Here is a 12,780-nt window from a genome sequence, read left to right on the forward strand (position 1 = left end):
TCTTATTATTGCAGTTATTATTCCAAAGAATAACTCTGCCTTGACCTAGGATTACTGATTCTGTATTCCATGGCAAGTGGTGGTATGCATTACGAATTCCTACTTTACCTTTACTTGATTTCAGATAATGTGCCTTGTTACGTATACAGTATATTTGTTATCATAGTTACATAGTTACATAGTTATTTTGGTTGAAAAAAGACATACGTCCATCGAGTTCAACCAGTACAAAATACAACTCCAGCCTGCTCCCTCACATATCCCTGTTGATCCGGAGGAAGGCGAAAAAACCCTTACAAGGCATGGTCTAATTAGCCCCAAAAGGGAAAAATTCCTTCCCGACTCCAGATGGCAATCAGATAAAATCCCTGGATCAACATCATTCTGCCTTACCTAGTAATTGTAGCCATGGATGTCATTCAACTCAAGGAAAGCATCTAAGCCCCCTTTAAATGCAGGTATAGAGTTTGCCATAACGACTTCCTGTGGCAATGCATTCCAAATCTTAATCACTCTTACTGTAAAGAACCCTTTCCTAAATAAATGGCTAAAACGTTTTTCCTCCATGCGCAGATCATGTCCTCTAGTCCTTTGAGAAGGCCTAGGGACAAAAAGCTCATCCGCCAAGCTATTACATTGCCCTCTGATGTGTTTATACATGTTAATTAGATCTCCTCTAAGGCGTCTTTTCTCTAGACTAAATAAACCCAGTTTATCTAACCTTTCTTGGTAAGTGAGACCTTCCATCCCACGTATCAATTTTGTTGCTTGTCTCTGCACCTGCTCTAAAACTGCAATATCTTTTTTGTAATGTGGTGCCCAGAACTGAATTCCATATTCCAGATGTGGCCTTACTAGAGAGTTAAACAGGGGCAATATTATGCTCGCATCTCGAGTTTTTATTTCCCTTTTAATGCATCCCAAAATTTTGTTAGCTTTAGCTGCAGCGGCTTGGCATTGAGTACGATTATTTAACTTGTTGTCGATGAGTACTCCTAAGTCCTTCTCCAAGTTTGATGTCCCCAACTGTCTCCCATTTATTTTGTATGGAGCTAGACCATTGGTACGACCAAAATGCATGACTTTACATTTGTCAACATTGAATTTCATCTGCCATGTATGTGCCCATATAGCCATCCTATCCAGATCCTGTTGCAATATGACACTATCTTCCTGAGAGTTGATGATTCTGCACAATTTTGTATCATCTGCAAAAATGGCAACATTGCTCACTACGGCATCCACTAGGTCATTAATAAATAAATTGAAGAGCACTGGACCCAGTACAGACCCCTGTGGTACCCCACTGCTAACAGTCTCCCATTTTGAGTATGATCCATTGACCACAACTCTTTGTTTTCTGTCCATTAGCCAGTTCCCTATCCAAGCACACAGACTCTTCCCCAGTCCTTGCATCCCCAACTTTTGCACCAGACTTTTGTGGGGAACAGTGTCGAAGGCCTTAGCAAAGTCCAAGTATATCACATCTACAGCATTCCCAATATCCATATTAGCATTCACTACCTCATAAAAGCTGAGCATGTTAGTCAAACAGGACCTGTCTTTAGTAAACCCATGTTGATGCTGAGAAATAAGATTATTTTCTACTATGAAGTCATGTATAGTATCTCTTAGTAACCCCTCAAATAGTTTGCATACAACTGATGTTAAGCTAACAGGTCTATAATTTCCTGGATCTGATTTTTTGCCCTTCTTAAATAATGGGAAAATGTGGGCTGTACGCCAATCCACTGGGACTCTGCCAGTTGCAAGAGAGTCACAAAAGATAAGATAAAGGGGTTTATCTATAACTGAACTTAATTCCCTTAGGACCCGAGGATGCATGCCATCCGGGCCAGGTGCCTTGTCCATTTTTAATTTGTTTAGTCTTGCCTTCACTTCTTCCTGCGTTAAGTATTTAATATTACAGTTATCATAGTAGCTAATTAATTTCTTTTTATTTTCAACAGAAAATACAACAGCAACTACGAAGACAGTGGATAGTCATTATGCAAGAAAAGACTATGGAGGTAAATGAAGTACATACTTAATCTAATTTTATTCTGCCCAGTACATATTTTTTGATTGCTTTTGTTAAATTAGATTTTGATCTCTTTTGTAAGGCACTTAAGGGTTGATTTGCGTACCTCTGGTAAAATTGCCTAGGTTTACCTAGGTAACATAGGTTATGCAGTTGTTGTACTATGCAGGGCCGTGCCGACACAGAGGCCAGTGAGGCTGGAGCCTCAGGGCGCAGGTCATTAGCAGTTTGAATGGGCGCATCTTGCAGTCTGTGTTGCCTCTGGCCGGCCGCCGCCACCCTGGCTGTATTCATGCTGCCTGCTGTGCCGCCTGGCGCCCGCCGCTATTTACACATGCTGACTGACTAACGGATCGGGAGCGGAGTGTATACATTTCGCTCTCCACTTCCCTGTTGCCATGGTCAGTGAGACTCACTCCGTGTACCTGCCGCCAGCCTCTCTCTCTCACTGAGCCAACCGGTGTGCGTCTCTCTGTGACGTCGGAAGCCTGTGGGTCCCACCCCCCTGCGGCTGTCTAAACGTGCCTCTCAGCGTCCCGCTGTCTTCTGTGAATCAGCTGCTACGGAGGAGTCAGGCAGGAGACAGTGGTGACTACTGGTGAGTGCCCACTGCCCAGCGCCTGCCCTGCTATTTGCTGCAAAGCTATTAGTGCTGCGGAGTGGATTTTCTCTGTACTGTTCTCTCCGAGAGAGAGAGTACAATAGGGCCAGGGCCACGATAATGCCGCCCCTCCCGCTCTTCAGCCACACATGTTGCAAGCTGCGGTGTGTCTCATGTGAGCAGGGACGTGACTATCACCCCAGCTGCAGAAGGGCCGGGAGGCACGCAAGAGCCCATAAAATACATGGGTTAGCAAGCAAGCTTGTGCGGGCAGAATATTGAAGCTTTGCAGAGGTTCAGACCGTGCCATGTGTGACTAACAGAAGGGGTGAAACTCGGGGTAAGTAGGGGAGACAACGTTTTTATACTTAGACCAGGATAGTGCTCGCCTGATCTGTCTTCCTCAGTCCTAGCAGCAGCTCCTGGTCACTGGTCATCAGAGTGCAGAGGAAATTTCTTCTACCCATCTATCCCTCCCCCCTCCAAGAAGTCTGCTCTTCCAAAGTACTGGAGACAGTGGAGGAGACAGGAGAGAACATGTGGGTCGGCAGCAAGTGAACAAGATTGAAGGGGGATGTGAGTGAGTGTGTCACTGTGTTTATGAGTCAGCATGGAGAAGTGTGTATGTGTGATTATACAGTGCTGCAGTATTGAAGGGGGATGGGTGTGTGCATACTAGTGAAGGTGAGTGAGTGTCTGTATTAGTGAGTGCTGCTTGAAGTGTATGTGTGTGATTCAGTGAGTGCTGCTAGCGTGTCTGTGTATTTATTTGTGGGTATATGTGCATTGTCTATGTAATGTGTATTTGTGTCTATCAGCATAGAGAGAGAGTGTGTGTGTGTATTGCTTGTGCTTACAGGATATATGAGGTGAAGAATTAACTCTAGCTTTACTTAAGTGGGGCTTTTTCCAGCCGGTAGAAGTCATTTGTGTCCCTCACCGCAGCTTCGGTCTTATCCTGGGTCCCGCTGGCAGCTTCTAAGGATCGCTGAACCCTGATGCCTCTTCTGCGCATGCTTACGCCTGCCCACGAATGCGCTTATGTCACCGGGAGCATTCTACGCCTGTGCAGTAGTATGCTCTGAGTGACTTGGGTGTGTGCACGCATGCGCAGAGGATGCCAACCGATTGGGGGTAGGCAATCCTTAGAGGCAGCCAGCGGGACCCTGGACCGGAGCTGCGGTGAGGGACACAAATGACTTCTATGGGCTGGAAGAAGCCCCATATAAGTAAAGTTAGATTCTTCACTTTGGATATCCTTTAAGTGTATATGTGGGCATATGCACTTTATGGTATTGTGTGGGTAGGAGTGTGGAGACAAAACAAATAGGGCACCACACACACCCTGGTAAAAAAGGGCATCGACATTAATTTTAGTGATATAATAAAATAGTAGACACCAGAGGTCACCTTTATTACTGGTAATAGCCAGAAATTGCGGTTGAAGTTAATGGCAGTGATAGCGTGGATTTCTGCCCAGTAAATAGCGCAAGTGCCCTTGGCTCTCTCATTGGCTACATTCACTGCCCTCAGGTTCTGAGCGGTAGGGGAGCAAGGTCTGGGAGTTTTGTAGATAAGAGACAGAGGAGAAGGGATATGCCACATTTGTACAGGGGAGGGAGGGGGGTGGATAGGTGGAAACTAGGATGGGGGACCCCATGAATTTCATGGGACCCCAAGGTTTCTAGTTACGGCCCCTTCTCTTGATGCTGGCTGGAGTCTGACTGGCATTCATGCGTGTCCGCCTCCCTTCTTATTAATGTCCCTCGCAGCGTCTTCTTGCTGGCTGGCTGCATAGTTGGGACTGGCACCTGTGGCCATATTTTCAAAAGTTTACAGTAAGTAGTATTACTACAGACAGTCAGTATTTAGATCCTGACCCCATTCTGACTTCCTGGTTAGTTGTTTGTTTGAGAAAGATCTGCTTGCAAGCAAGCAGCATAGTGTCTGCCCTGTGTGTATATAGGCGCAGAATGAGTATGTTTGCGATGGATATAGTATATCATTCATTCGGCACCTATAAACACATATGTGGCAAATTATGCTGCCTGCCTTAATGAAAATTTTAAGTTTGATTAAAAAAACTTAAACTCAACTTAAATCTGTTTTCCGGTGGAAAAATACTGTTTCATTTATGCATAATTTATTTTTACATTTAAATGGTGTGTGTGGGTGTGTGTGTGTGTGTGTGTGGGGGGGGGGGGGGCGCACTTGGGCAGCTCAGCCTCTGTTGGTGGTGGACCTTGTCCCGGCCCTGGTACTATGTATATCGACATGAAACTGACTGCGAGCTGTTTGCACCGAGTATTGTCCCGCAACATTTGATGCCCCGCATGGCACTGCAACATCTCGATGCCCCATCCCAAGCCCATCCCTCCCAGCGCACTATCACCTACACAAAAGCAGAGCTTTTGGAATGGGAGACCAAGGCCCAGGCACTGCCCCTGTGAGACAACATCTGGACTTACATTGATCACTGGAACAGCAGCAGAAGGTACCAGCCTAGAGGGAGGAGAGCGGGCGCTCAAGTAAGACTCAAAAGGAAAGGTCTGAGGTCGCCCATCCCAGCCATTCTGCTAGCGAACGTTCGCTCCCTCCCAAACAAGCTGGATGAGCTGCTACTACTTCTTGGTAGTAAACCCTCGCTAGAAGGCAGCTCCCCAGTACTCTGCTTCACTGAGACCTGGCTAAGTGACACCATCCCCGACAACTCCCTTAACCTACTGGGCTTCAATCTTTTCCGCGCAGACCGTGACCACTCTCTCTCAGGGAAAAGTAAGGGCGACGGAATCTGCTTTTACATAAACACCACTTGGTGCTCCAATATAACCACTCTACAAAGCTGCTGCTCTCCAGACATTGAGTTTCTACTCATTAACTGCAGGCCTCAGTACTCGCCAAGGGAGTTCACCTCCTATGTCCTCGCAGGTGTTTAAATCCCCCCGGATGCGGACATCAAAAATGCCCTGCGTTTACTCAGCGACACCATATCACTGTGGGAGACATCCCTTCCGGACTCCCTCTTCATCATCTTAGGGGATTTTAATAGCGCAAATCTTCGCCAGGAGCTGCCACGATACAAACAACACGTCTCCTGCCCCACCAGGAATCAGAACACCCTAGACCATTGCTACACACTCCTCAAAGACGCGTACAAGGCCACTCGCCGGGCTGCCCTCGGTAACTCTGACCACTGCCTAATACACCTGATCCCCACCTACAGAAGGCACCTTGAAACCTCCAAGCCAACTGTCAGGACAGTTAAAAAGTGGACGGAGGAGGCTAAGAGTCAGCTACAAGCCTGCTTCGACAGCACCGACTGGTCAGCTCTGGAGGCTCCTTGCCTAGATGAATGGACGGAGAATGTCACCTCCTACATCAGCTTTTGCGAGGAGTCATGCATCCCAATGACGACTGTCAAAATCTTTCCAAACAACAAACCCTGGTTTAACGGCAGGCTACGCCGACTCCGGAGGATCAAAGAGGAAGCACACAAATCGGGCACCCCAGAGGAGTTCAGGGAGGCCAGGAACACCCTGAACCGAGAGCTAAAGGTGGCAAAGAGAGACTATTTGAACAAACTGAGTCTGAGCCTGCAGTCAAACAAGTCACGGGAGGTCTGGAAAGGCCTTAGGCCAGCCACTAACTTCAAGCCCCCTCCTCAACATACACTTCCTAGCATCGCCTTAGCTGAGGAGCTCAACAAATTCTGTTGCAGGTTTGAGCACCAACCAACCAACTCCGGGAACCTAGCACTCACATCCCCACCCAGGGAGCTTCGCCCCACCTCATCTCCTCATGCTGTCACTGCCCCCCTGGCATCGGCAATAGTCAGTGAGGCTGATGTACTACGGCACCTCCAGAAGCTTAACTCCAGGAAGGCTTCAGGCCCAAATGGCATATCCCCTACCTGCCTTAAAACCTGTGCAAGACAGCTAGCCCCAATCCTCACCTCCATTTTCAGTAAATCCCTGTCGCTGGGCATGGTCCCCTCCTGCTTCAAAAAAGCCAACATCATCCCAGTCCCCAAGAAGCCAGGAGTCACAGACCTTAACAACTACAGACCTGTTGCCCTAACCCCAATCATCATGAAGACCTTCGAAAGACTGGTTCTCTCCTATCTGAAGGGTCACACTGCCACCATACTGGACCCCTGCAGTTTGCGTACAGAGGCAACTGGTCCGTGGAGGATGCTATTAATATCAGCCTAGCCCACATCACAGAACATCTAGATAATCCCAACACTTATGCCAGGATCCTGCTCCTGGACTTCAGCTCTGCTTTCAACACCATATATCCGATCATCCTGTATGACAACCTAGCACGACTCGGTGTTGACCTCACTCTGTGCACCTGGATCAAGGATTTCCTTACCAATAGGTCACAGCTAGTGAGAATTGGCCGCTGCTCCTCCAGTGTAAGAATCACCAACACAGGCACCCCACAAGGGTGTGTGCTGTCGCCTATTCTGTTCTCTCTGTACACAAACAGTTGTTCCTCATCCACGGACTCTGTCAAAGTCATCAAGTTTGCGGATGACACCACCATCCTAGGGCTCATTGGAGAGGACGGGGAACACGAGTATCGCAGGGAGACCGAGCGGATCCACAGGCGGTGCAAGGATAACAAGCTCGTAATAAATACGGCGAAAACGGTGGAACTGATTGCTGACTTTAGAAGGAATGCTCCATCTCCCAGTCCGGTCTTCATCGATGGTACTGAGGTCTCCAGGGCACACAGCGCTCGGTTCCTGTGAACTACCATCACTGACAACTTGAAATGGGATGTACACACCATTGCTACTCAAAGGAAAGCCCAGCAGAGGCTGTTCTTTCTCAGGAAGCTGAGAAAGTTTGGTATGCCGCGGGAGCTATTGACTAGTTTCTACACCACCACCATTGAGTCTGTCCTCTGCTCCTCCATCATTGTCTGGTACTCTGGGGCATATGCAAAGGATAGGCATAAACTGCAGAGGGTAATCAGTGCTGCTGAGAGGATCATCGGGTGCCCCTGCCCCCTCTGGACGTCCTCCATACATCTAGAATGATGACCAGGGCCAATAGGATTACCCAAGACCCTTCCTACCCCGGCAGCCACTTCTTCGACCTCCTGCCATTAGGTCGCCGCTATAGGACCATTCTCACCAAAACCACCAGGCGTAGAAACACCTTCTTCCCCCAAGTGGTCCTCCTGCTCAACTCATGCACTCTCGGAAATTACATTCCCTAATCCTCCTTAGCTGCCCCAACGGATGAGAGTCTGTATGTAGGCTGTCCCCTGCTGGCAGCACTGAACTGTATATCATATTTGCTTCGCACAATGGTCCTTCCTATCTGTACCATGCGCTGTTGCTATAGTTAGTCAAATTGTTGTTATTGTTGTTCTGTAGCTATTACTCTATACCATGTTGATGTGATTAATTTGCGTTACCTTTACTTTGCTTTCAATGGCCATGCGTCCACAAATAATTCCGGGTGTGGCATCTGCCGCATTTGGCGAATAAAGTTGATTCTGATTCTGATGCTAATTGCTCAACACTCTCTACATAACTGCTGTAAGTATTGATAAAATTGCTGCATGCTACATACACTTGTCAATTTTACAGGAAGTACATGAATCCACTCCTTAGTTACTTGAATTATATAACACTAGGCCTAATGCCCGTTTAAAAATGGGTGCTAGGCTTTCCTCATAAGCCGCGCACTGCGTGGACGTGCGCGCGCATGGCCACGCGCCTCGCCATGCGCGCACATGGCCACTCTCCCTGCCGCAGGCACACATGGCCACTCTCCCCGCCGCAGGCGCACATGGCCGCGCTCCCCGCCGCTCGTGCACGGCAGCGTTCCCCAACAGCCGCCCGCTCCCTCTGTCCCTGTCCTCCTCCTGTCGGCTACACATGCGCAGTAACGCAAAACCACGGACACACAGACAGGAGGTGGATGACACAGGGACAGTTAGGGATTATTGTATAGGATACCCTGTAAAGCACCATTGAAAATGTCAGATATAAATGCTTAATAATAATAATAATAAAAAAGGCTAGGGATGTATTTGACAGTAGATCAAATAACCCTTTTAAAACTTTCTGATAAAAAAACATAGATGGTTACATTTAATGAGAATGCACAAAGTCTCATGTTAATACTTTTTCCATGTAGAGAACATTTTTCTTTATAGTTTTGCCTAGTTTTTTCACCATAATAAAAAAAATTTAGTGAGTATGGGCGTGATTCAGAAAGACTACAGTAAGCTGCAATACCGTGAGCATACATTACCATTGGGTACATCTTAATTCTAACTCAATAAAAGTTTGTTAGCCAGTAGTGATAGAATGAGCATCAAAATTTGCGTTCACTGGCTCGACTGCAAATCTACCGCAAACGTTCGCAAGCTGGCCTTTTGGGGCTGGCTCCATAGACATAGGGCAGGTGAACCTTAAAATTTTCTGGGCATCTCTGCAGCCACAATTTCTTTAAAAAAAAGTGTAAAATGTGTACCAAAACCCGAGCAGTAGCATGGCGGAGGAGGATAAACTGCAAAATAGTAGCCAAAAATACATATTGTACGCAAACGCTTTTCTTTTATGGTTATTTTTAATGGCCGCCGACTCTAGCGGTTAATAGCAAAGACCTTATAGTTTTTTAAGAAAACCAATGTTAAAGTTAGAGGAAAACATTTCTATATTTAAATGTGGTAAAACGACAGATAATGTATTAACATGTACTGTATATAAATGTATTTATTTATTTTTTTATATGTTCACCTCCTGAGCCTCTTTAACTCCTTAGCCTCCATGCTTCCTGGGATAGCCAGAATGCAGAGCCCTGGCTGCGTGGGGCTTCGTACCCTGAGCTATACCAGCCCGAACAGTTCATGGTATGGGGGGTGCTTTGGAGGAGAGGCCAAGCCTCCCCCTCTACCCTAGAGCCCTTGTCCAATGCATGGACAAGGGGCACTTCCCCACCTCCGGTGTTCAGATGGTTTTTACAAACACCTATCAGTAGATTAAGCCCACATGGGCTGGTAGGTGTCATTTTTTGCTGAAGGTTTTGAATGGAGAAATCAGGCTTTGCTGCCTTTCCTGTTCTTTCTAGCGATTGTGTGCATCTCAGAGCTAGAGATGAGCCAAACATCAAATTTAAGATTTGCGATTCTCTGCAAAGATTCACGAATATGCAAATCTCCATAGACTTCAATGGGCAGGCAAATTCTAAAACCTACATGGACTGTTTCTGGACACAAAAGTGATGGAAATGTTGATTCAAGGGGCCTAACACTTGGATGGGGGCATGCCAGAAGGGGAACCATGGCAAAAGTTACACCAAAAATTACATAATTTACGCAGAGTCGTGTTTTCATCTCTAAAGGGCAGACATCACATTACATTCCTAAATTGGTGGAATAAAGTGCTTTAAAACATCCGGCGTGTATACACATCCATCAGGTAGTGAAAGGGTTACGTCCGCTTTACACTGACAGATGAAATGCCGCTTTTGATGCACCGCATCCTCAATCAACCGTAAAGACCTGTAGTGATTACATCAGGTGAGCAGATCTTTGTTTTTACTAGTTGACATCTTCAGAACATAAATGTTAGTCCTCTCAGTGGCAATCTTTGTTCTTTGTTTAGTGGTGTGTAGTGGCCACCGTGCTTGTGCGCACAATCGTGGGAGTGCATGCAATCGCGGATTTCCAGCCTCTCTGGTAAGGCTGAGGTAGTTCAATGACAGTTAAGTGACAAAAAAAAAACACTGATTCTGCACTGAGGCCTTATACATGGGGAAGTAGTGGATACTAGATGCCAGTAGTGGTGTTGAAGGATTATTGGGTTATGGTCGGTGCATTACTAGGACCAGCAGACCTGTCTCCAACAGCACTGAGGTCTTATACAGGGACCAGTAGTGGATGCTAGATGCCAGTAGTGGTGGTGAAGGATTATAGGATTATGTTCGGTGCACTACTAGGACCAGCAGACCTGTCTCCAACAGCTAACTTGTGCACTATACACAGAGCAGCAATACAATAGCAAGAAAAACAATGCAACAGCCCTAAGAAAGACTTAGCTGTTCAGGACAATGTGGAAGCAGAACACAGGCCTACCTAACTCTCTGCCTGTCAGCAGCACACTCTCCCTGATCTGCCCAGCACAGAAGCCACACACAGACTGCAAAATGGCTTCTGTGCTGGCTTTCTGATAGGTGGGGGGGGGGCAGTCCAGGTGGGAGGGATAGCTGCTTGGCTGCCATGTGTCTGCTTACTCTGGGGTGAGGGGTCAATGTTTGGCTCCATTATAATGTATAGGGGGTGGGTCGAACACCGCATGTATTCGCCCGAGGGGGTGAACGCAAACACCCGTTCACTGCGAAATATTCGTCGGGTGAATAGTTCAGCCCATCTCTACTCAGAGCTTTGGATTCAGAATGCAGGTTTTGTGACATGGATATGGCTTCATGCAAGTAAATCATTTTGCTAGAGATGGGCCAAAAAGTACCCAGAAAGTACCCTTTTGTACATAAAAAAAGCTGCTAATTAAATTAAGTGAAGATTTACTGGTTAGTAGAATATCAGTTAATTTATTGATATCTACTATCTAATTTCAATGTTAGCAGAATATTGGTAAATGTATTGATATTCTACTGTGTACGTAATGTTAGTAGAATATCAGTAACTACACCTAACACTATCTCCCCCCACCTGTGCCTAACACTAACTCCCCCTCCCTATGCCTAATAGTAACCCCCCCCCCACCTATTCCTATATTAACCTTTGACCATGGCCACTAATTATCCTGCACCAGAGTTCTGCTATAGTATAAAAAACGTTGGTACCTACATAGCCACTGATTATCCTTCTCTGGAGTTCCACCATAGAATAGCGAAACTCTGGTACCCATCATAACCACTAATTATCCCGCACTAGAGTTCTGCTATAGTATAATAGAACTCCGATGCCCAGCTGCTATTTATCCCACGAGCTTCCACTCCAATAGACAGCTGGAGCTGTGGGACTTTGGAATCATTGTCCTGCAGACACACAAATAAGGAGTATCTGACAAACAAATGGAGAATCTGTCCGTTGAGTGTGAATGTGTCACTACTAGTATGCATGTCAATGTGTCCCACTGCCGGCTGTGAGTATCATTGAGCGGAATGGTGTTAATCACCACTGATTATTGGTTTTATGGGGGACAGGGCTTTTCATATACTGCTGTGGACTGTATATATTCAAGTTATTAAGTGATTATGAAGACACCTGTGGAGTGTTATGTTTTGGCTTGGGTGTGATTTTGCATGGGTAGTGCTCCCCACAGGGTTAACACTAAGACATATGAGATCTAAGCCCCTTAATAATTGTATTATATTGCCTATGGGGGGAGGCTGCCTACTGGGTGCAACGTCTGGCTATGGGAAGGGGGGCTGCCTCACACTGGGGGCACATCTGGCTTTTTAAACTGTGGAGGTGGCTATACTGTGGAGGGCGCTTATAGACGAGTCAATCATTTTTACTGGCTTCCGAGGTAAAATTGAGTGCCTTATATTATACGCTTATATGCAAATATATATGGTACATATATATGGTACTTATTTAAGGCTAGACAGAGTGACAACGTGAGCAATACGAACAATGTACTTCTGTCATAGGCACTCACTCACAATGTTCACTCTGTGCAGGGAAATATACTGGCTATTTTAGATACATGGCAGTACAAAAAAATCTAATTTTGTTTTTTAAACTCCACCCCAATCCTTGATTTAACCACCCAGAGCTTTGTATACATCTAAAAAGTTTTATTTATTTATTTTTGTTTTTGTAAAGAAAAAAATATGTTTTATGCTGGTTAACCAAATTACGGTGTACTATGTATGGTCTGTGAAAGTTATTATTTGAAAATATATTCCTCACAATAATAACAATTTTAATAAATAATACTGTCTTGGTATATCACAAGTTATATACGGTATTTTAACTCGCTCCCATGTTCTGGACTTAAAAGGATTTTGTTACTAAAAGTTATTATAAGTTCTTAGTTTCCACTGAGTTGTGTAGGTGTTTGGGTTTTCTCACTGTCTTTGAAACTGTTAAAGTCACTGTAGGAAATGTTTTCTGTTACCCACAAAGATGTACAGTACAATCTACC

General features: G+C 45.8%; 1 protein-coding gene across 4 annotated transcripts in view; it reads left to right on the forward strand.

Annotated features, from left to right (window-relative positions):
- Window positions 1-12,780, forward strand: part of TMEFF2 (transmembrane protein with EGF like and two follistatin like domains 2) — a 1,019,708-nt gene that overhangs the window by 810,459 nt on the left and 196,469 nt on the right. For all 4 annotated transcript variants that reach the window (XM_068244852.1, XM_068244856.1, XM_068244854.1 and 1 more), the window contains exon 7: window positions 1,971-2,030. In XM_068244852.1, the coding sequence (XP_068100953.1) occupies window positions 1,971-2,030 (60 nt within the window). The remainder of the gene's footprint in view (window positions 1-1,970; window positions 2,031-12,780) is intronic.

This window comes from Hyperolius riggenbachi, chromosome 7 (genome assembly GCF_040937935.1).
Source record: "Hyperolius riggenbachi isolate aHypRig1 chromosome 7, aHypRig1.pri, whole genome shotgun sequence".
NCBI classification, from domain to species: domain Eukaryota; kingdom Metazoa; phylum Chordata; class Amphibia; order Anura; family Hyperoliidae; genus Hyperolius; species Hyperolius riggenbachi.